General features: G+C 40.8%; 1 protein-coding gene across 2 annotated transcripts in view; it reads left to right on the forward strand.

Moving 5' to 3' along the window:
- Positions 1-1462: 1462 nt before the first annotated feature.
- commd1 (copper metabolism (Murr1) domain containing 1) overlaps positions 1463-21881 on the forward strand; it is a 109047-nt gene continuing 88628 nt past the window's right edge. Inside the window, exon 1 of one of the 2 annotated variants that reach the window (XM_059986112.1) lies at positions 1463-1659. In XM_059986112.1, coding sequence (XP_059842095.1) covers positions 1489-1659 — 171 coding nt within the window. In that variant the 5' untranslated portion in view covers positions 1463-1488. Of the gene's footprint in view, positions 1660-1693; positions 2035-21881 lie in introns of those variants that run through there. The other variant, XM_059986114.1, reaches the window with a different exon arrangement.

Genomic DNA, 21881 nt, shown 5'->3' on the forward strand with positions numbered 1-21881 from the left:
GAGGAATGTTATCCCCTCTGGTCCAAGAACTGGATGGTTGAGCGGTAATAATTGCTCCTGATCCTGGTGGAATCCTGTCCCTTTTTTCCTAATGGCAGCAGTGAAAAGAGAGCATGGCCTTTGTGGTGGGGTCTCGATGATGGATGCTGCTTGTCCGTGAGAGTGCTCTGTGTAGATGTGCTTCGTGGCGGGGAGGGCCTTACCCATAATGGACCGGGCTGCATCCATTACAACTTTGTTTTATCTGCCAAAAGCGGAACTTCTCAGTGGCCAAACATTTTAATTCCAATTCACATTTCCACTCTGACATTTTGGATCATAGCCTCCTCTTGTGCCAAGATGCAGGGGCAACACCTTATATTCTGTCTCCAACCTGATGGAATGAATATCGATTTCTCCTTCTGATAAAATAAAATTTCCCCTACCCTCCCTCTATTCCCTACTCTGGCCCTCTACCTCTTCTCACCTGCGTATTATCTACCCCAGATCCCCTTGTACTTCCTTTTCTCCTATGATCCACTCTCTTCTCCTATCAGATTCCTTCCTCTCCAGCCCTTTACCTTTTCCCCTCACTTGGCTTCAGCAGTCAGCTTCCAGCTAGTCTTCCCCCTTCCTTTTCAGAACTTAAGGATGCTCTCAGCCTGAAACGTAGATGCTGCCTGACATGAATTCCTCTAGCATTTTATGTGTGTTGCTTTGGACTTTCAGCATTTGCAGACTTTCTTGATCCCGTACATTTTGTAATTTTTTTATAGTTGGATACAAAAACCTGAAAGTATGTGTGATCAGGATCAAGGACTGCTCCCACCCTGCTGTTGTAAGATTATTGGATGCCTCAATGGGTTGATAAGATGGACTCCTGACCTTACAATCTCTGTCATTATGATGTTGCACCTTACCGTTTACCTGAAATGCACTTTCTCCGTAGCTTTTACACTTTATTGAGACAGACTGACAGACATACTTTATTGATCCTGAAGGAAATTGATCGATTGATTCTGCATTCTGTTATTGTTTTACCTTGATTACTTCAATGCATGATGTAATGGATTGATCAGTATGAACGGTTTGCAAACGTGTGACAACAAAAAAATCAATACCCATGTTCTTGCTTTTCAATGGCAGTTGGCAGACCAACAATAAGTGAACGACCACTGCCTAGTGAGTGTGGAGGAAAAAGACAGGAGGTCTACCTTCTAAATTCCTCCCCTCCCAAAAAAAAAATCAAAAAACCTAATGCTTTTCAGAAGGTTGAATACATATTCAAGTATATTACGATGGCAGTGATATCCTAATAAACTTTTCATGTTAAATCCTGTCTGCCCCAAGCTCTTAATTTAACAACTGGACTCTTCAAATTTGCTGGTGCAGTACCATTGACTGGCACTTGGCAGAGCCGCTGAGCCAATGATCGCGGCGTGTTTGAGGAGGCGGGGCGCAACAGGCGGGGTGAAAGGTCAGCGCAGGTCAACATGACGTCAGTAGATCATGGCTGATGTGGGCAGTAAGTCTTTGTGCGGCCTGCTGTTTGGCCTGTCTCAGATCACCTTTTACCGTAACCCTGCTGTTACCGAGCAGATGCTCAAGGATGAACTCTACCCCGAGCTATCAGAGCAAGATTTCCAAGTTCTGGTGGAGAAAATGAACGGTATCCTACGGGTAGGTGAAGAAGGGACAACCGCCAACTGCTCTCCAGCGAACAGCAGTCTCCTTTACATCAGCTTTCTCTAATCCGAGAAATGTGATTGCTGACATGTCGTTTGATGTAGTAATGCATTGTGTAATGCATTTGCTGTACAGCTTTACTGATGTAGTTTGATTGGTGTACGTTAATTGAATCCTCCAAGACCAGTCGTTACCACCGAGACAGTAACGTCTTTCAGGAGATGTGTTCCAACACCAGTGTCCCAATCTTTCAGCGCCCTCTGCAATCAGTTCATTCAAGAATACCTCTATGTATCTACTAATAATTAAAGCAAGAGACTTCATATGCCGGAAATCTAAAAGAAGGAAACTACTGGAAGCGGCCGGCAGGTTAGATCGTGTGTGACAAGAAAGAAATAGATCTAGTATTGCAGGTCAATGACCTTTGACTAGAGTGGGAAAATAGTAAAACACATGCATTTATGTTTTGGAGAGGTGTTGCAGTGGACAGAATGAACAAAATGACTTTGGTGTGGTGTGGAGGGGTGGAATTAAGGTGTTCTATGCTGTCTATTTAATAAATGTGTGCAGTTAGGTATTGAAATACAGCAAAATATACTTAATGGAAGTGTTGAAAGTGTTATACATTCAGTAGTTTAATATTTTGTTCTGATCAGGCAGTTTCTGTTGGGTTGGGTGGCTGGGGGGGGGGGGGAGTAATCAATACCTCATGTTGATGACTGGAACAATGCTACTTAAAATTGCTACTGAGCTGCTGCATGCCCAGTAGGAAGTTGAGTGCCTTGTTTTGAATATATATTGGACTTTGTTTTGACAATATGGGGGCAGAGATAGAGGTTAGAGTTGGATGCAGAATTATATCGATGGGAGAGTGGATTTGCAGAGTCACCTTTGCAGACTGAACAGAGGTGTTTCGCAAGGTGGTCATCCAACCTGCGTTGGTTTTCTCGGTGTAGCGGAGAGCACATTCTGAATACAGGATGTGATGCACTAGATCTGTGGAGTGCAGGTGGAAGAACTATCTCAGGAGGCTGGGAAGAGTACTAGAAAAGGTTGTGCTTGCTGCTTTGTCATTGTGTTAGCAACTACCTCCAGGAAGGGATGGTTGGTAGAGGTGGAAGTGTAAGCCAGGAAATTGCTAAAATAGTCCACTCTCTTCAGAGTGTTAAATGTAAAAGGTGATGATTCTGGCTGTGGAATCCCATTGAAGATTACAGCAATAACTGAGAATGATCCTTGGAATGTGAAAGCTAGCAGGATGGAAGATGAGAGCAACAGGAACCCTATTCTGGTTCTCGCTGGGCAGAAAGGACGTGGAGGTAGATGGCTTGTATACTCTAGTAGATGGGGAAGCCACAGTTGAGATATTTTGGAGAGACTGTTGTGGTAATCAGAACAAATAACAGATGGAGAAGCTATTCTCAAGATTTTCTCATCGACATCATTGTCTGAGGTCTTCTCAATGTCTGACTTCTCATTGATCAGAAGGCGCCTGTTTCCCACATTCCCTCCCTTACCACCTCTAATCCAAATCAGAACAACTGTTTATTTCTTCTCCTCACCTTCCATCCCATCAGTGTTCATTCAATGCATTATTCGACATAATTATTGCACCCACAACATGATATAACCGCAAGATACATCTTCTCCCTTCTCTTTCAAATCTCCGAGAAACTATTACGCACAGTTTCTTTCTTCGTTTGCACTGCTAAATGCATCAATCACTCCTTTCTTGTCCATTGCTATGCAGCTGCAAGTGATGTTATCAATTGCCCATTTATTTATGTCCTGGGGGCAAAACAGTGTTTCTGTGGTGAAGCAGTTTCACTGCAGTGCAATCACATCTGAATGTTAGAGTAGTGAAAAATAATTGATACTGCAGCTCTGATCCAATTAATACAGTTGCAAGAAAAAGTTTGCAAGCCCTTTGCAATTACTTGGTTTTCTTCCTTAATTACTCATAAAATGTGATCCGATCTTCATCTAAGCCACAATAATAGACAAACACTATGCTTAAACTAATAACACTCTGACAATTGCACTTTTCCTTTCTTTATTGAACACATTATTTATTCATTCACAGTCCAAGCTGGAAAAATATGTCAACCCTTGTATTTAATAACTGCTAGAACCTCCTTTAGCAGCAGTAACCTCCACCAAACATCTCCTGTAGCTGCTGATGAGACTTGCACAATGGTGAGGAGGAATTTTAGACCATTCCTCCATACAAAACTGTTTCAGTTCATCAATATTATTGAGGGACCTTGCATGGACAGCCCTCTTCAGGTAATGCCACAGCATCTCAATCGGGTTAAGGTTTGGACTCTAACTTGGCCATTCCAAAACACAAATTTTTGTAATTTTAAACTATTATGTTGTTGATTTACCCTTGTGTTTCAGATCATTGTCTTCTTGTTTCACCCAACTTCTATTAAGCTTCAGGTGACGGACCGCTACCCTGACATTCCCCTGTAAAATGTCTTGATACAATTGGAATTCATTGTTTCCCTCCACGGTTACAAGCTGTCCAGGCCCTGAGGCAGCAAAGCAACCCCAAGCCATGATGCTCCTTCCCCCATGCTTCACAGTTGGGATGGGGTTTTGGTGTTGGTGTGCAGTTCCTTTTTCCTTCCAAATATAGCAGTGTGCATTTCTGCCAATAAGTTCAACTTTTGTCTCCTCTGTCCTCAGAACATTTTCCCAGAGGTGTTGTGAAACATCCAGGTGGTCTTTTACAAACTTGAAAGGTGCAGATTTTTTTTGGTTGTCAGTTGTTTCCTCAGTGGAGTCCTTCCATGAACTCCGTTCCTATTCAGTGATTTTTTTTGTAGTGAACACATGAACAGAGACTTTAGCAAGTTTGAGAGATTTCTGCAGTTCTTTTGCTGTTACCCTTGGGTTCTTTTTCATCTCTTTTCAGCATTGCACATTTTGCTCTTTGTGTGATCTTCGCAGGATGCCCACTTTTCAGGAGAGTAGCAATTATTGTATTTCCTCCATTTGTAGATAGTTTCTCATGAACTGATGATCACTCAGATCTTTAGAAATGCTTTTGTAGCCTTTCCCAGCTTCATGCATCTTTACAATTCTTCTAAGGTCACCTGAAGGTTGTTTTGATCACATTGTGCACATAAACAGATCTTTCTTGAGAAGAGCAGACTGTCAGTTACCTGACTTTGTGTGTCTTTTTATAGGGTAGGGCACATCTACAACCCACTCCTCCAATCTCATCTCATTGATTAGAATACCTGACTCCAGATAGCTTTTGTAGAAGGCATTACCCCATAGGTTCACATACTTTTTTGAACCTAGACTGTGAATGTTTAAATAGTATACTCAGTATTGATGAGAAGAAGTACAATTGTTTGTCTGTTATTAGTTTTGTCAGATTGTGCTTGTCTATTATTGTGACTTAGATGAAAATCAGACTACATTTTATGAGTAATTAATGCAGAAAGCCAGGTAATTTAAAAGGGTTCACAAACTTTTTCTTGCAACTATATTTGATTTAATTGGTATAACTCCATAACATACAGGTGGAAGAAAAAGTTTGTGTACCCTTTGCAGAATTTTCTACTCCCTACAGAATTTTCTATTTCCTTCTTTGACTGTACACCAAGGTTCCTGTGTTCCTCAATATTTCTTTGGTCCTGAACATTCATTTTGTATTAGTTCTTCTAAAGTGCAATATTCAGGGAGTTTTGTATTTGGATAAACATCAAAAAAGAACTATTGAGGATAATTTGCATGTCAGGATGGTGAATTGTCTGCAGGGGAGTACTCCCATTGCCAGCTACTCTTATCATTGATTCTAGAGGTTGCAGTTTCAGAATGAATGAATGAATGCACTGTTTGTATAGACAAGGTACACCTGCAGAGATAAATCTGTATGTGTAAATGATTAGATTGGATACATGACAACAAGACAACTTTATCTTGTAGGGGTTGAGCCCCTTAAGAACCTATGGGGCTGCACCCAATCAGGTAAGTGGGCAGTATATTGACAGGAAAATCAGCTCATCCTTTGTTTGAAAGATTGGATTTGTGGAAACGAGCCCCAGATTTTTCATTGCAAATTTCCAGCCTCTGGCTTGACCTCGTCTTGCTATAGTATTCATGTGCCTGTACCGATTGAGTAGGTCAGTGATGTTCCAAGTATGCTCATGGTGGGGCTGTGGGCGGCAGTTCAGATGATAATAGTGATGAATGTCAAATTTGAATGGCTAGATTATACCTTTAGGCACTGTTTTTTTGCAAATGTTATTTGCTAGTTATCACCTTGTGCCTGTTACATGCAATAATACTGTGTGTGTTTTGGCGGAGAGGTTTGAACTTAGTGTGGTCATCAGCTGGCAATTGACTTATGACACAATGGAAGGGGGCTCACTGAAGAAACTGACGTGAATGGGCCTTGGGTACAGGTGAACGAATTGTTCAGCACATTGTCTTGGGGCTGAGGTGGCTGATTTCCAAAGAGCACAACCATTTTATTTTGTGTAGGGCAGAGGTTCCCCACCTGGGGTCAACCAATCCCTTGACTTTTAGTATTGGTCCATGGCAAAATAAAAGTTTGGGAACCCCTGGTGTAGATTTGCCAGACTTGTTAATGCCAAGAGGAAAAATTCATACCTCCTTTGGAATTGAGCTATTTTATTCATATTTTAACCAAGATTGGAATGTGTGGCTGCCAGAACCACAAATGCCTTTTCATAAATATCACTTATGACATTATTGCTAATACTTTTATGACATTGAGCTAAAGACTCCAACTTGTGGTCCCCACTTGGTTCACTGCCTGGTCAAATGCTTATTTGATATAGGGCAGACATTCCCTCCTTTCCTATGGATTTCAGCTCTTCTCCTTCTCCAGTTTGAGCAAGTCTGTAATGAGATGTGAGTGTGAGTCATTGAGTAATACAGCAGCAAGACAGGCCCTTTGGCCTAATCGGTCCATGCCAATTCTGCTTGTCCCAGTTGCCTACGTTTATCCCAAAACCTCTCAGCCCCTCCCTTCAGGTATTTATTCAAATGCCTTTTAGATGTTGCAGTTGTCCATCTTAACCATTTTCTTGGGCAGTTCATTCCAAGAACTCGCTGTTGCCTGTGCAGACAATTTACTTGTCAGGTAACACCCACACATTGCAGGAGGAACTCGGCAGGTCAGGCAGTATTCATGGAAAAGAGTAAACAGTTGACATTTTAGAAGACTGTCAGGGGTTTATTCAAAGTAATTCTTATATATGGCAAATACTTTAACATGATCATTGCAATTTACTTAAAAATAATATTCATGAACACATTTTCAAGCATTCAAATTCTGTACGTCTGTGCATTTTCCATCTTGAATGTGGAAATGTTGACGACACCACTGTCATCGGACTCGTCCAGAACAATGATGAGTCTGCATATCGACAGCAGGTGGACCAACTGGCGCTCTGGTGCAGTCGGAACAATCTGGAGCTGAACACGCTCAAGACAAAGGAGATGATAGTGGATTTCAGGAGAAATTCCCCTGTTATGTCCCACCTCACAGTCCTTGGCAGCCCTGTGTCCACCGTGGAGAACTTCAGGTTCCTGGGAACCACCATCTCTCAGGATCTGAAGTGGGAGCAGAACAAGAAGAAGGCCCAGCAGCGGATGTACTTCCTGCGGCTCTTGAGGAAATATGGTCTGCCTCAGGAATTGCTGCTGCAGTTCTATACTGCAGTCATTGAGTCTGTCCTGTGCACCTCCATCACTGTGTGGTTTGGAGCCGCCACCAAGCAGGATAGAACCAGACTACAGCGCACAGTGAGGACTGCCGAGCGCATCATTGGAGCCTCCCTGCCTTCTATTGTGGACCTGTACTCTTCCAGGTTGAAGAAGAGGGCGGGGAACATCATAAAAGACTCCTTCCATCCTGCGCACGGACTGTTTGAACTGCTTCCGTCTGGTAGGCGCTTCAGATCCCTCCAGACTAAGACTAATAGGCATTGGAGAAGTTTTTTCCCTACTGCGGTCACTTTGCTGAACAGTTAACTGCCGGTTAACTGTTGGCTAACTATTACTTGGATTGCACTACTTGTATGTATAATCTATATTTTCATTTATATTTATCATTATTATTGTTCTGAGCAGAGAGACAACATCTGCCGGAAGTAAATTCCTTGTATGTGTACAGATACTTGGCGATTAAAGTCTGATTCTGATTCTGATATTAAATATTACCCTCCTTCCCTTTCTTCTATGAAGAAGCTGAGAGGGTTCATTGACTTGTCATTTCTGTCTGTAGATCGCGAATGATTCAGACTTGATTTTGGCACATAGCCTCACTTTGCCAGTGTTATAAGGACATTGTAATGATGACCTCTAGTTAGCTATTTAATTGTCCAACACAACTGTCATTGTTAGATCTCAATGCACAGAGTATAAAAAATAAGGTGGACAATCTTGTTGCACTATTACAGATTGTCAGGTATGGTGTTGTGGCCATTGCTGAATCATGGCTGAAGGATAGTAGTAGTTGGGAGCTGAATATCCAAGGTTACACTTTGTAACAGGAATAGGAAGGTAGGTAGAGGGGGTGGTGTGGCTTTGCTGGTAAAGAATGGCATCAAATTAGCAGAAAGATGTGATGCAGGATTAGAAGATGTTGAATCCTTGTGGGTTGAGTTAAGGAACTGTGAGGGCAAAGTAGCCTTTTTGGCAGTTACATACAGGCCTCCCAAAAGTAGCTGGAATGTGAACCACAGATTACAATGGGAAGTAGAAAAGGAATTCAAAAGGGAATGTTATGATAGTCATGGGAGATTTCAAAATGCAGGTCGGTGGGGGAAAATCGGGTTGGCAGTGGATCTCGAAAGTGAGTTGTTGAATACCTACAACATGGCTTTTTAGAGTAGTTTGTTGTGAGCTTCTAGGGGATCAGCTACATTGGATTGGGTGTTGTGAAATGAACTGGCGGTGATTAGGGAGCTTAAGGCAAAAGAACATTTAGGAGACAGTGATTACAATATGATTGAATTCAACTTGAAATTTGATACAGAGAAAGTAAAGTCTGACATAGCGGTATTTCAGTGGAGAGAAGAGAAAGTTGTGGTATGAAAGAGGAGTTGGCCAAAGTAATTGAAAAGAGATGCTGCCAAGGATGAGGGCAGAGCAGCAATAGTGTGAGTTTTGAGGAAAAATGAGGAAGGTACAGGATAAGTTTATTCCAAAATGAAGAAATACTCAAATGGCAAAATATTACAACCATGGGAAGTCAAAGCTAATGTAAAAGCCAAAGAGAGGGCGTACAAAAACGCAAAAATTAGCAGGAAGATAGAGGATTGGGAAGCTTTTAAACACCTACAGAGAGCAACTAGAAGAATCATTGGGAGGGAAAAGATGAAATATGAAAGCAAGCTGACAAGTAATATCAAAGTGGATAGTGAAAGCTTTTTTAAGTATGTTTAAAAAAAATAAGAGAGAGATGAGAGTGGATATAGGACCACTAGAAAACGAGGCCAGAGAAATAATAACGGGGAGCAAGGAGACATCAGATGAGTATTTTGGATCAGTCTTCTCTGTGGGAAAACGCTAGAAGTGTGCCAGATGTTGAAGGGTGTGAGGGAAGAGAAGTGAGTGCAGTTACTATTACAAGAGAGAAGGTGCTCAAAAAGCTGAAAGACCTCAGGGTACATAAGTCACCTGGACCTGATGAGCTGCAACTTAGGCTTTTGAAAGAAGTAGCAGTTGAGATTGTGGAGGCATGAGTAATGATCTTTCAAAAATCATTGGACTCTGGCATAGTGCCAGAGGACTGGAATATTTCAAATGTCATTCCACACTTTAAGAAAGGAGGGAGGCAGCAGAAAGGAAATTATAGACCAGTTAGTCTGACCTCCGTGGTTGGGAAAATGATGGAGTTAATTGTTATGGATGAGGTGATGGAGTACTTGTTGACACAGGACAAGATAGGATAAAGTCAGCATGGTTTCCTTAAAGGAAAAATCTTGCCTGATGAACCTGTTGGAATTCTTCGAGGAGATTACAAGTAGGATAGATAAAGGGGATGCAGTGGATGTTGTATATTTGGACTTTCAGAAGGTGTCTGAAAAGGTACATGAGGCTGCATACCAAATTAAGAGGCAATGGTATTACAGGAAAGTTATTGACATGTTTAGAGCATTGGCTGATTGGTAGGAGGCAGCGAGTGGGAATAAAAGGATTGTTTTCTGATTGGCTGCCAGTGACTAGTGGTGTTCAGTAGGAGTTGGTATTGGGACTACTTATTTTTATGCTGTATATCAGTGATTTAGATGATGGAAATAGATGGCTTTGTTGCCAATTGTGCAGCTAATACAAAGATTGGGTGGAGGGGCAGGTAATGCTGAGTAAGCAGGCTACAGAAGGACTTGGACAATTTAGGAGAATGGGCAAGAAAGTGGCAATTGAAATACAATGTTGGAAAATACATGGTCATGCACTTTGGTAGTAGAAATAAATGTGCAGACTATTTTCTAAGTGGAGAAAATCCAAAAATCTGAGATGCAAACAGAGCACCCTAAAAGTTAACTTGTAGGTAGAGTCAGTGGTGAGGAAGGCAAATGCAATGTTAACATGCATTTCAAGAGGTCTAGAATACAGGAGCAAGGATGTGATGCTGAGGCTTAATAAAGCACTGGTGAGGCCTCACCTTGAGTATGGTGAACATTTTTGGGCTCATCATCTGAGAAAAGATGTGCTAACACTGGAGAAGTTTCAGAGAAGGTTCACAAGGATGATTCCAAGAATGAAAGGGTTATCATACGGGTTGTTAGCTCTGGGTTTGTACTTGTTAAAATTTAGAATGATGAGTGGGGATGTCAATGAAAGCTATCAAATGACTTAGAGTAGATGTGGAAAAGATGTTTCCCATGGTGGGAGAGTCTAGGGCAAAAGGGCACAATGTTAGGATAGAGGGGTGTCCATTTAAAACATATGCAGATAAATTTCTTTAGCCTGGAGGTGGTGAATTTGTGGAATTATGGTTATGGAGAGAAGGCCGGGGAGTGAGGCTGAGGAGGGGAAAAGGGATCAGCCTTGACTGAATGGTGGAGCAGACTTGATGGGCCAAATGGCCTAATTCTGCTTCTATGTTTTACGGTCTTATGATCTTGATAGTTGGGCAGGACAGGTGTTTTGCAGAGTATCTAATCTTACTTTCAGGAAAATTAATTGCTACAAAACTTAATTGTAGGAATTCTTTTGTTTATATTTCAGATTTTTATTTTGCATATTCTTCTAAATAGGAACTACTATCAGGAGAAATAAAACAAGCATCTGATTGTTATGACTTACCATAATGATCAGCACCTTGTGGTTAGCTGACTTTCACTGATTCCTTGTTCTGGTCAAGAAATCAGTTCTGGGGTAAAGTATTGAATTGGTCATACTGGGAAGTGTCAGTTTGGGTTGAGTTTTGAGACTGGTGTAGTTTTACAAAATTAAGGGTTATTTCAATCTCCAGCTTGTTCTATTGTCTGGCTTCAGGTCTCATCAGTAGGTATAGGCGAGTGAACACACCAAATTGGCAATGAGATGCTGTATTATATCAACATGGCAATTCCAGCAAAAGACTTGTGCACAATCCTGCAAGCTCACCTGAGGCTGCTAAGCTGAGGTTAATCAAAATGTTAACCAGCGGGTTGTCAGTGAGTTCAACTACATCAATGTCAATCACTGAACAGGACTCACGAGTCAATTGTGTACATTTCCAATTTACAGTTCAATGCTGTTTTGGAAGTTGTGTTTGAGTTATAGTTTTAGCACTACGAAGATGTATTCTGGGTCATGTTTGCCAGTAAAGTGGACTCCTGGAAAACATGCCCTTTGCTCTGAACATGAATACCATTTCAACTTCATTCTGTTTAAGAACCTGTGCGACTTATCATTTGATGAAACTGACCAACAGTTAACAAACATTTTTGGAGAGCAGTCATCTCTCTTCAGTATAGGCTACCATTATTTAAAACTTGTTAAACAAGATGCCATTGACTTTATCACATGCACCAGTATCGTCAATCATGAATGTGAAAAGTTCAAGCTGGGTAACATGACTGAATTACTGTTCAAGTGTCTGATTTAAAAAAAAAATTATTTGTGCACTTCAAACACCTGCTGAGGCAGATATACATAAACTGCTCCTGGCCACACTAGAGCACAGCACTGATAATATTCTATGAGCTGTTACTCAAGAATGTCAGCATTTGATCAACCTGAAACTCTATTCCAACCCAGTTGAACAGACCAAGGTCAATGCAGTGTCTAGTTGCCCAGACATCATCACTCACCAGATCTGCAAGTGGCCAAACACAGCCGTTAGAACTGTGGTGCTTGGTATTTTGCAAGAAAGTGCAAATACAAGAAACACATTTGCAGTAAATGCCATTGCCATGGTCACAAAAAAGGCTTTTGCCATCCTTTATTGTGTTCAAGGCCAGTACAGCAGAGAAGTCTATGGATAAATCGAGATGGAAACCTTGGAAGTCATCTTTGATGTGAAGAAGTTCCACAAGATGATTAATGACAGACACTTCACCCTCACTGATGTTCATCAAACATCAAACCTCTGATGTTCATCTTCAGGTCTAAGAAAGCCACACCAGTGAATACACCCAACTGTCTGCAAAGGTGAGCAATGATATTATTTGCCTATGATTTTTAAATCAAATACACAACAACCCAGAAACTTGGTCAGGCAGATGACCTCTCCAGACTTGGGAACCAGCAGGTTAGTGAAATTGAAGATGTAGTTGTTGCTGTGATTTCATTTGATTGTGAGGTCCTCCAGGTTGTATCAAATGCTGCTGAAGGTCTTCCAGTCCCAGGCAGCAAAATCAGAGCAGATACAACTGCACATCCTCTTCTTCAAAGTATCTCTGGATGCCTCACTAATGGATGGGCAGGCAAGGTTGAGGAAGATGTTGTACCCTTCTATCGCCATCATGCATTGCTCTCTACTGTGGACTCTTGCTTAATATTCCACCATGGTCAGCCAGGCATCAAGAAGCTTTGTGTACAGGCCGGGTATATACGAAGATATCACACCCATATGCAAACAGTGTACTCAGTGCTCTGTGGCAGCAAAGAATCCAAGTACTGTAGATCCAATCCACAACCATGGCCTAAGGGTACCAGACCTTGGAGATGAGTACATAATGACTTTGCTGGCCCAATCAACAGGTGTACCTACCCTGTCCTGTTTGAAACCTATTCCAAATAGCCAGAAGTACTATCTATCAAGTCAACAAGTGACGGGCTACCATTCAACACCTGCTGCAGATCTTCAGCCACTTTGGGATGCTAGAAACACTTGTTTCTAGCACTGGCACTCAATTTAGTTCACAGCAGTTTGCTGCAATCTACCAGAACATTGAAATTATCCACATCCCCCGCCCCATATCATTCACAGTCTAACAGAGAGGTTTTGTGGTTACCTTCAATCTATTGCTTTTAAGTTGAAGGGAAGGAGCATCGTCAGAGGCTCTCAACACATTCCTACTGACAAATCGAACGACACCGCATCTAGGCCTTGAGGGGAAGTCTCCAGCTGAAGTGCTTTTGGGAAGAAGACTGTACAGTGTTGATGTGATACTGTTCTTTGAAGTTATCATAGACGAATGTCACTGGTGACACCACATCAACCTGTTGTGGCCATGTGCACCCAAAAGCACAACAAGTTTGTTGGGCAGATCTTCAAACACAGAGCTGGACCTTCAACTCCTCCTGGAGGGCGTCAAATAACCTATCACCAGCAGCAAGCAGTATCACAAGAAAGTGAGAACCTGTAACTGCTAAGAAGGACTAATTTTCAGCATAAACCGGTCATTCCATTCCAAGTCAACCCTTGGCTCAAATCCTACAACTAATCATCTTCAAGAGGGAGGTGTTATGATGAGCCAAAACAATCATACCTAGCAGTCAGTGGAAACCAATTCCAGGCTGACTTTCATTGATGGTCGTTCCAATCAAGGACTCAGTTGTTCTTGGATAAACCATCTAAGTAGTCATTCTGCTGAATGTGATATTGGGTTGAGTTTTGAGACTAGTGTAGTTTTACCGAGCAAAGGGTAATTACAAATTCTATCCATTTCTATTGTCTGTCTTTGGGTCTCATGAGTTGTTTAAGGCAAACAAACATATCAACGATGTAACAGTTTGGTGTTTTAATAGATGTATCATGTCCTGTTGAATTGGTTCTGCTCAAATATGGCATTTTATTTCATTGTGTCTAGTTTACAACATGCACTTGACTGTTTCAGTTGCACTTGAAGGGATATGAAATCAGAGCTAGTTCTTGTGTTAATGACACAACTATTTGCAGAAACAATACCAGTTCTTTCAGTAATTTCAGTACTTATTTGCTGTAACACTAAATTGCCACCAGAGGTTCCCCATGTGCTTTGTAACAATGGCTGGAGTATTAAGGCATTATCTCTCATTGTAATTTACAACCACCCAAATACAGGCATTTTAGCATTAGAACACTTCTTATAACCATATAACAATTACAGCACAGAAACAGGCCATCTTGGCCTTTCTAGTCCGTGCTGAATGCTTACTCTCACCTAGTCCCACCGACCTGCACTCAGCCCATAACCCTCCATTCCTTTCCTGTCCATAAACCTATCCAATTTTTTTTTTAAATGACAAATCGAACCTGCCTCTACCACTTCTACTGGAAGTTTGTTCCACACAACTACCACTCTCTGAGTAATGAAATTCCCCCTCGTGTTACCCTTACACTTTTGCCCCTTAACTCTCAACTCATGTCCTCTTGTTTGAATCTCCCCTATTCTCAATGGAAAAAGCCTATCCACGTCAACTCTATCTATCCCCCTCATAATTTTAGGTACTTCTATCAAGTCCCCCCTCAACCTTCTACGATTCAAAGAATAAAGACCTTATTTCTGATTCATATCCTTTCATGTGTAACTGAATCAGTCAAGTGCATGTTGTAAACTAGACACAATGAAATAAAATGCCATATTTGAGCAGAACCAATTCAACAGGACATGATACATTCATTAAAACACCTAACTGTTACATCGTTGATATGTTTGTTTGCCTTAAACAACTCATGAGACCCAAAGACGGACAATAGAAATGGATAGAATTCATGTGAATTCGTGTGTGAAAAATTCTTGTGATTACTTTCCACTTAATTTCAATTTGTACTACTTTGTATCAGTGACAACTTGTAAACCAAAATTTTTGAAACATCTGTTTCTCTGCGTCATGGTAGTTTAAAAACTTTTAAAATGGTGCACAGGATTGGGTTAGGTGTGTGCTCATCCTCAAGTCAAGTCCCTTTTTATTGTCATTTCAACCATAAACTGCTGGTACAGTACACAGTAAAAATGAAACAAGGACCGACCATGGTGCTACATGAAACAACACAAAACTACACTAGACTACAGACCTACACAGGACTACATAAAGTGCACAAAACAGTGCAAGGCAGCACAATAATTAATTAATTAATAATAAACAAGACGATAGGCACAGTAAAGGACAAATTTCAATATACAGGTAGTCCCCGAGTTACGAACGTCTGACTTATGGACAACTCGTACTTATGAACCGAGGAAGGAGAACTCCGTCCGCTATTTTAAGTCATTGCCGTTGACACTGTGTTAAGTGTTTAACTGTGTATTTGGCTTAAATTTTTCTTAGTAAGATTCACCCTGCCCCCTGCCCCCCCCCCCCCCCCCCCCCGTGGTGCAGTGAAATGGAGGTTCCTGAGTTCGATCCAGTGACAGACCACTCCTGTGCTGGGTTGATATCGATCCAGTGACTCCTGTACCGTCTGTGCCGGGTTGATGTTGATCCAGTGACTCCTGTACCGTCTGTTCCAGGTTGATCGATTCAGTGACTCCTGTACCGTCTGTGCCGGGTTGATATCGATTCAGTGACTCCTGTACCGTCTGTGCCAGGTTGATGTCGAGCTCCCAATTCGACCTCTTTAAAAAGAACACTACCACCTGCAGTTTAAATTCCCACGTGGAATATTGTGGAGAATCAAATACACAACCCAGCACGGCCCCCACATGTCCCATCTAACCTGTCTTAGTGTAGTGGAGTTTAAGACCTGGGGAATTCAGTGCAGTGGTCCTTAGGACCCAGCGGACCTTGGGAGGTGGCGGAGCTCGGGACCCACCGCCTGCAGTGTTTCAGTTCTGTTGACGAGAAGCGATCGCGATTGAAAATAAAGTGGAAATAATAAAGCATTTGGAAAGAGGTGAAACGCCATCGGTCATTACTTTAAATTTACTTTACATTGGAAAAGCATTAGGCTACAGTCAGTCAACGATCGAAACAATTTTAAAGGATAACTGATAAAGTGAGAATAATGGAGCATGTGAAAGGCCCTGCTCCGATGAAAGCTACAATTATTACTAAGCAACACAGTGGTTTAATTATTGGAATGCATACGTTTCTTAAGTGTTTTATATGCATAGAAAGGTAAAATATATACTATATACTAAGACAAACGTTTGACTAACTGACGCTAAATAATACCGAATGTACTTGTTCCGACTTACGTACAAATCCGACTTAAATATGGACTCAGGAACGGAACTTGTACGTAACCCGGGAACTGCCTGTAATAATAAATGATGTAGATGTGAGACTAGACTCTGGGTGTTGAGGAGTCTGATGGCTTGGGGGAAGAAACTGTTCCACAGTCTGGTCGTTAGAGCCTGAATGCTTTGGTGCCTTTTGCCAGATGGCAGGAGGGAGAAGAGTTTGTATGAGGGGTGTGTGGGGTCCTTCACAATGCTGTTAATTTTGCGGGTGCAGCGTGTGGTGTAAATGTCTGTAATGGCAGGAAGAGAGACCCTGATGATCTCCTCAGCTGACCTCACAATCCGCTGCAGGGTCTTGTGATCCGAGATGGTGCAATTCCCGAACCAGGCAGTGATGCAGCTGCTCAGGATGCTCTCAATACATCCTTTGTAGAATGTGGTGAGGATGGGGGTGGGAGATGGACTTTCCTCAGCCTTCGCAGAAAGTAGAGACGCTGCTGGGCTTTCTTTGCTATGGAGCTGGTGTTGAGGGAACACTAAGAAACATGAAAACAGTTGTTGGGTAGTGCACAATTTGTTTTGGGCCTTTTTTAAAAATTGTGATTTGTACTTTTTGAGTTTGATATCACAAGCTCAAGTGAGTTTGCTCTTTAAGCCACATTTATTTGCTTATTGATGTTCCTTCTGATATCCCTTTGACCTTCAGTTTTCAAATTTGTATGTTTCATAACCTAGCATTTACTTTGGTGAAGCATAGAAGAGTTTATTAATTACAGAATTGAGAGAACTCAGAGTGGTTTCCTGAGGGAAATATTTTCCCTCAGCCCTTAACACGTAAACAAAAGAAAATGCTCAAAGCTCAGAGGGTCAGGCAGCACAAGTGTGGGAGCAGAGATAGTCTTTCCGGCCAATAATCCTTTATCAGAACAAAAGAAATGAACATTTCTGTATTGGAGAAACCTTTTGTGTAATATTTGAATGTTATGCTGGAAACCTCTGTTTGGTCTGCAACGGTAGGTTCAATTTGCAGTTGCCAGTCTCAGCCCCACTCTCACTCTGACCTCTGTTTTTACCCTCTCATGATGCCCAGTGTAAGCTTCCAGAACAGCATCTCATCATCTATAGATATTTTAAACCTTCAAGACTTCATAGTGCATTTATCAATTTCTGACGTGTGCAATAGGATGCATTTGAGTTTTTAATGGGAGTGACTTCTCACTCGTCTCATGTTTTAGTTGTGGAATTGGCAATTAATTGCTCATTTCGGTGACAAAATGTTATTTTTTTGAAATCTAATAACATTCTATTTGAAATCCTTTGTACTTGACTTTCAGATTTAAATTATAAGGTGATTTATTTCAAAAGTGCTTGCAAAGTTAAATTATACTTGATGGAAGCAATAGCATTACAATTGGAATCAAATGATAGTACATTCCTATTAATTTTGCTGAATTAAAAATAGAAAATGCAATATCTATTCAGTAGGTCACTTAGCATTTAGTAAAATAACCAGGCACATCACCGATACAATTTGAAGCGGGAGTAGAACAAAAAGAGGCAACACAAGATTAAAGTTTAAGATCAAGATTCAAAACTTATTTATCACATGTACATCAAAATATACAGTGAAAATATAATGCATGGTTTGCATTAACAGCAAGAAAATATTATCAATTTGAGGTAGAATAAATGTTAGAGAAATGTTTTGGATTGATGATAAAATGACACAAAATTCTCACTTAGCCCTGCTTCTCTGTCCAATGTGCTGAGTATGTCAAGAAATTTCTACATTGATTAATTTCAAATTGAAAACATTATCAATATTTAACTTGCGATTTATTCATGTAGCAAAAAATAGCCATAGTATTTTCTGTTGTCATTATTATGAAATGTCTTTAAGGATAAAAGCAGTTAATTTCATGATGGTACAAATCCTTAAAATGGCTGTGTTGTATTTGAGCCAACAAAATGGCTCATAATCTGCCTTTCTTGTATTTACTAACTGATAAAATAAAATGCTGACTAACTCCTTTCTTTCCTGGCCTTAAATATGCTGAAAACTAATGAGTTAATTATGTATAACATGAATATGATCTGAATAATTGTCATACCCAAGTTGTTCAGTCATCTTGGGGCAGGAAAAATTAAGGGCCAGTGACATTTTTTTTCAAGTGCTGGTCATGTTCCACTGCACTAGCTACCCTTTTCCTCCTCAGTCACTGTTAACAACTGGCATTAGGCATGGAATATTAATGAACATTAATTTTTATGTCAACATTTATCATTAAGACTGCCAAGTTAAATATGGGACAAATGTGTTTATAGACAATGCACCTTGTAATCTGCAACAAATGATATGAATTGAAATCCTATTTGTGTGCTGTAAACTTGTTAACCTCCTCACTGTCTTCATGTCCTCAACCCATGATACAGTATTTAATATTTGGGCCTGGAGGGGGGGTGGTTCAAGACCATGATATTGGGCTCTCTTATGCTCTCCAAATATATTCATCTGTTGTTTTATGGATTAATTCCTGCATTTCTGGTCCTCAGTTAATTTATTATTAGTTTTCTGAATTGTTTAGTTTTCTGTTGCTCTCCTCTGTTTAATACATACTTAGTTATGAAAGATACTCTGTGTATGTTTCATTAATTCACTGCTGACTAAACTGGATTATTCTGTTGATCTCTATTGTTTTGCACTTTGAATTATGCAGACTTGATTGTCTGTGGCTTCTTACCTTAAAAAAAGTTCTGTTTCAATGTTTAATTTCTATCTTGATACTATTGCAAATGATTGTACTGTTATTACTTCATTCATAGGGAATTTTGCTTTTGGTTTATCAGTTCTGAACTCTGCAATGCCATGGGATGATGATGAGTACTCTTAAAAGGTACAAGCAACAGAAAAGTTTCTTACAGGAATGGCATTTGGAGTCATGCAGCATGGAAATAGACCTTTGACCCAACTACTGCATAACAATCAAGGTTCCCATCAAAACTAGTCATATTTGCATGTGCTTGGCCCACGTACCCCATCCAAGTATCTTTTTAAATGTTATTAATGCACCTGCTTCAACAGTTTCCTTTGGCAGCTCATATTCGATGCATGGACTTCCTTCGGGGTGAAGAAGTTGCCTCTTGAGTTCTGTAAAATGTTTTTCCCTGATATTAAATCTGTGCTCACTACCTCTTGGTTCTTCAACCCGGGGGGAAAAAAGTGTGCATATCTATGTCCTTCATGATTTTATCCACCTTGATAAGACTCCTACACTGCAATGAAGTCCCATCCTGTTTCCATAATCTAGTCCCTTGAATCCTCTGAACTCACTAAGGCAAAATAGATTCTCTGCATTCTTTTCAGCTTAATAGATACTCTACCAGGCTGACTAAAACTGAACACTATATTCCAGATGTGGCCTCACCAATATCTTATGCAAATGCAGTATAACATCATGTGTACTCTGAGCCCAGACTGATAAAAGACCAACACGTCAAAGGCCTCCATGTTTATCTGATACTCCACTTTCAGGTAACCACGGACTTGTATTCTTAGGTTGCTCTGTTCAACAACACTCCCTGGAGCCTGACTATTTGTTGTGAAAGTGTACCCTCATTTTGTCTTTCCAAAACGCAGAATCTCACACTATCTAAATTGAACTGGTTTTGTTATTCCTCAGCCTGTTTATCCAGCTGATAACGATCTTCTCTGTCAGTGACACCACCCATTTTAATATCATCTGCAGCTTACTAACCAACATTAGTGAGTATGTTTTTGATCTCACTTAATAGTTACATTGTTCAAACTAAATATATAATTTTGTGTATTTTTTTTTCACTTGCTTGCTTGGCTCCTGCCCCAAAACATCCAAAAACTAATTTATTACAAAGGATGGGAAACTAAAATTTTGGTACAATTTCACTTTTTTGAGCTAAGTATGTGGAAATAACACTTTAAAACAGTGCTTTAAGTCAAAGCTGTGTTAAAATACCTATTTTGATTTAGTATGTTAATGACTTTTCTGTTTGTCTTCATGATCACTTCCATTTCACATTGGGCGGGTTTGCTTTTCACTGGGCTGTCAGTTTTAAAGATTGCTGCTTCTGTTGATAATAAAAATGAGTGATCAAGTACATAGAAACAGAAAACCTACAGCACAATACAGGCCCTACGGCCCATAAAGTTGTGCTGAACATGTCCCTACCTTAGAAATTACTAGGCTTACCCATAGCCCTCTATTTTTTTAAGCTCCATGTACCTATCCACGAGTCTCTTAAAACCCTATCATATCCACCTCCATCACCATTGCTGGCAGCCCATTCCATGCATTCACCACTCTCTGAGTAAAAAAAACTTGTCTCTGACATCTCCTCTGTACCTAGTCCCCAGCACCTTAAACCTGTGTCCTCTTGTGGCAACCAAATGCCTCTCATCATCTTATACACCTCTATCAGGTCACCTCTCATCCTCCGTCACTCCAAGGAGAAAAGGACGAGTTCACTCAACGTGTTTTCATAAGGCATGCTGCCCAATTCAGGCAACATCCTTGTAAGTCTCCTCTGCACCCTTTCTATGGCTTCCACAACCTTCCTGTAGTGAGGCGACCAGAATTGAGCACAGTACTCCAAGTGGGGTCTGACTAGGATCCTATATAGTTGCAACTTTACCTCTCGGCTCCTAAATACAATTCCACAATTGATGAAAGCCAATACACCATACGCTGCCTTAACCACAGAGTCAACCTGCACAACTGCTTTGAGTGTCCTTTGGACTCGGACCCCAAGATCCCTCTGATCCTCCACACTGCCAAGAGTCTTATCACTAATACTATATTCTGCCATCATATTTGACCTACCAAAATGAACCACTTCACACTTACCTGGGTTGAACTCCATCTGCCACTCTCATCCCAGTTTTGCATCCTATCAATGTCCCGCTGTAACCACTGACAGCCCTCCACACTATCCACAACACCTCCAACCTTAGTGTCATCAGCAAACTTACTAACCCAACCCTCCACTTCCTCATCCAGGTCATTTATAAAAATCACGAAGAGTAAGGATCCCAGAACAGATCTCTGAGGCACACCACTGGTCACTGACCTCCATGCAGAATATGGCCTGTCTACAATCACTCTTTGCCTTCTTTAACCAAGCCAGTTCTAGATCCACAAAGCAATGTCCCCTTGGATCCCGTGCTTCCTTACTTTCTCAATAAGCCTTGCATGGGGTACCTTATCAAATGCCTTGCTGAAATACATATACACAACATCTACTGCTCTTCCTTCATCAATGTGTTTAGTCACAGAAAGTCACATAAGCAACATATTTGCTTATGAATTAATGACATCGAGTTTTGCTGAGTTGCATTACCTTTTAATTTTCCCATTTGTGATTAGCCATTTGTTGAACCACTTCAGCATGTGTGGTCAAGGTTGTAGCATTTTGGTATAATTTGATTGTTAATCAAATCAAGTTTGCATTTAGTTGTCATTAAACCATACATATATACCCATGAATACAGTCAAATGAACCAACAGCCATATAGCACATATTTTGAGGCTCTCTGTTGGATGAGGTTGACTACGGATGTTGTAAGCCAGCTGTCTACTGATACACATGCTAGGGCAGAACGATACAGAGAGCAAGCTGTTGTGCATGTAGCAGGCTTCCCCTTTCCACCTA

Source organism: Hypanus sabinus, chromosome 12, assembly GCF_030144855.1.
Source record: "Hypanus sabinus isolate sHypSab1 chromosome 12, sHypSab1.hap1, whole genome shotgun sequence".
In the NCBI taxonomy this organism is placed as follows: Eukaryota; Metazoa; Chordata; class Chondrichthyes; order Myliobatiformes; family Dasyatidae; genus Hypanus; species Hypanus sabinus.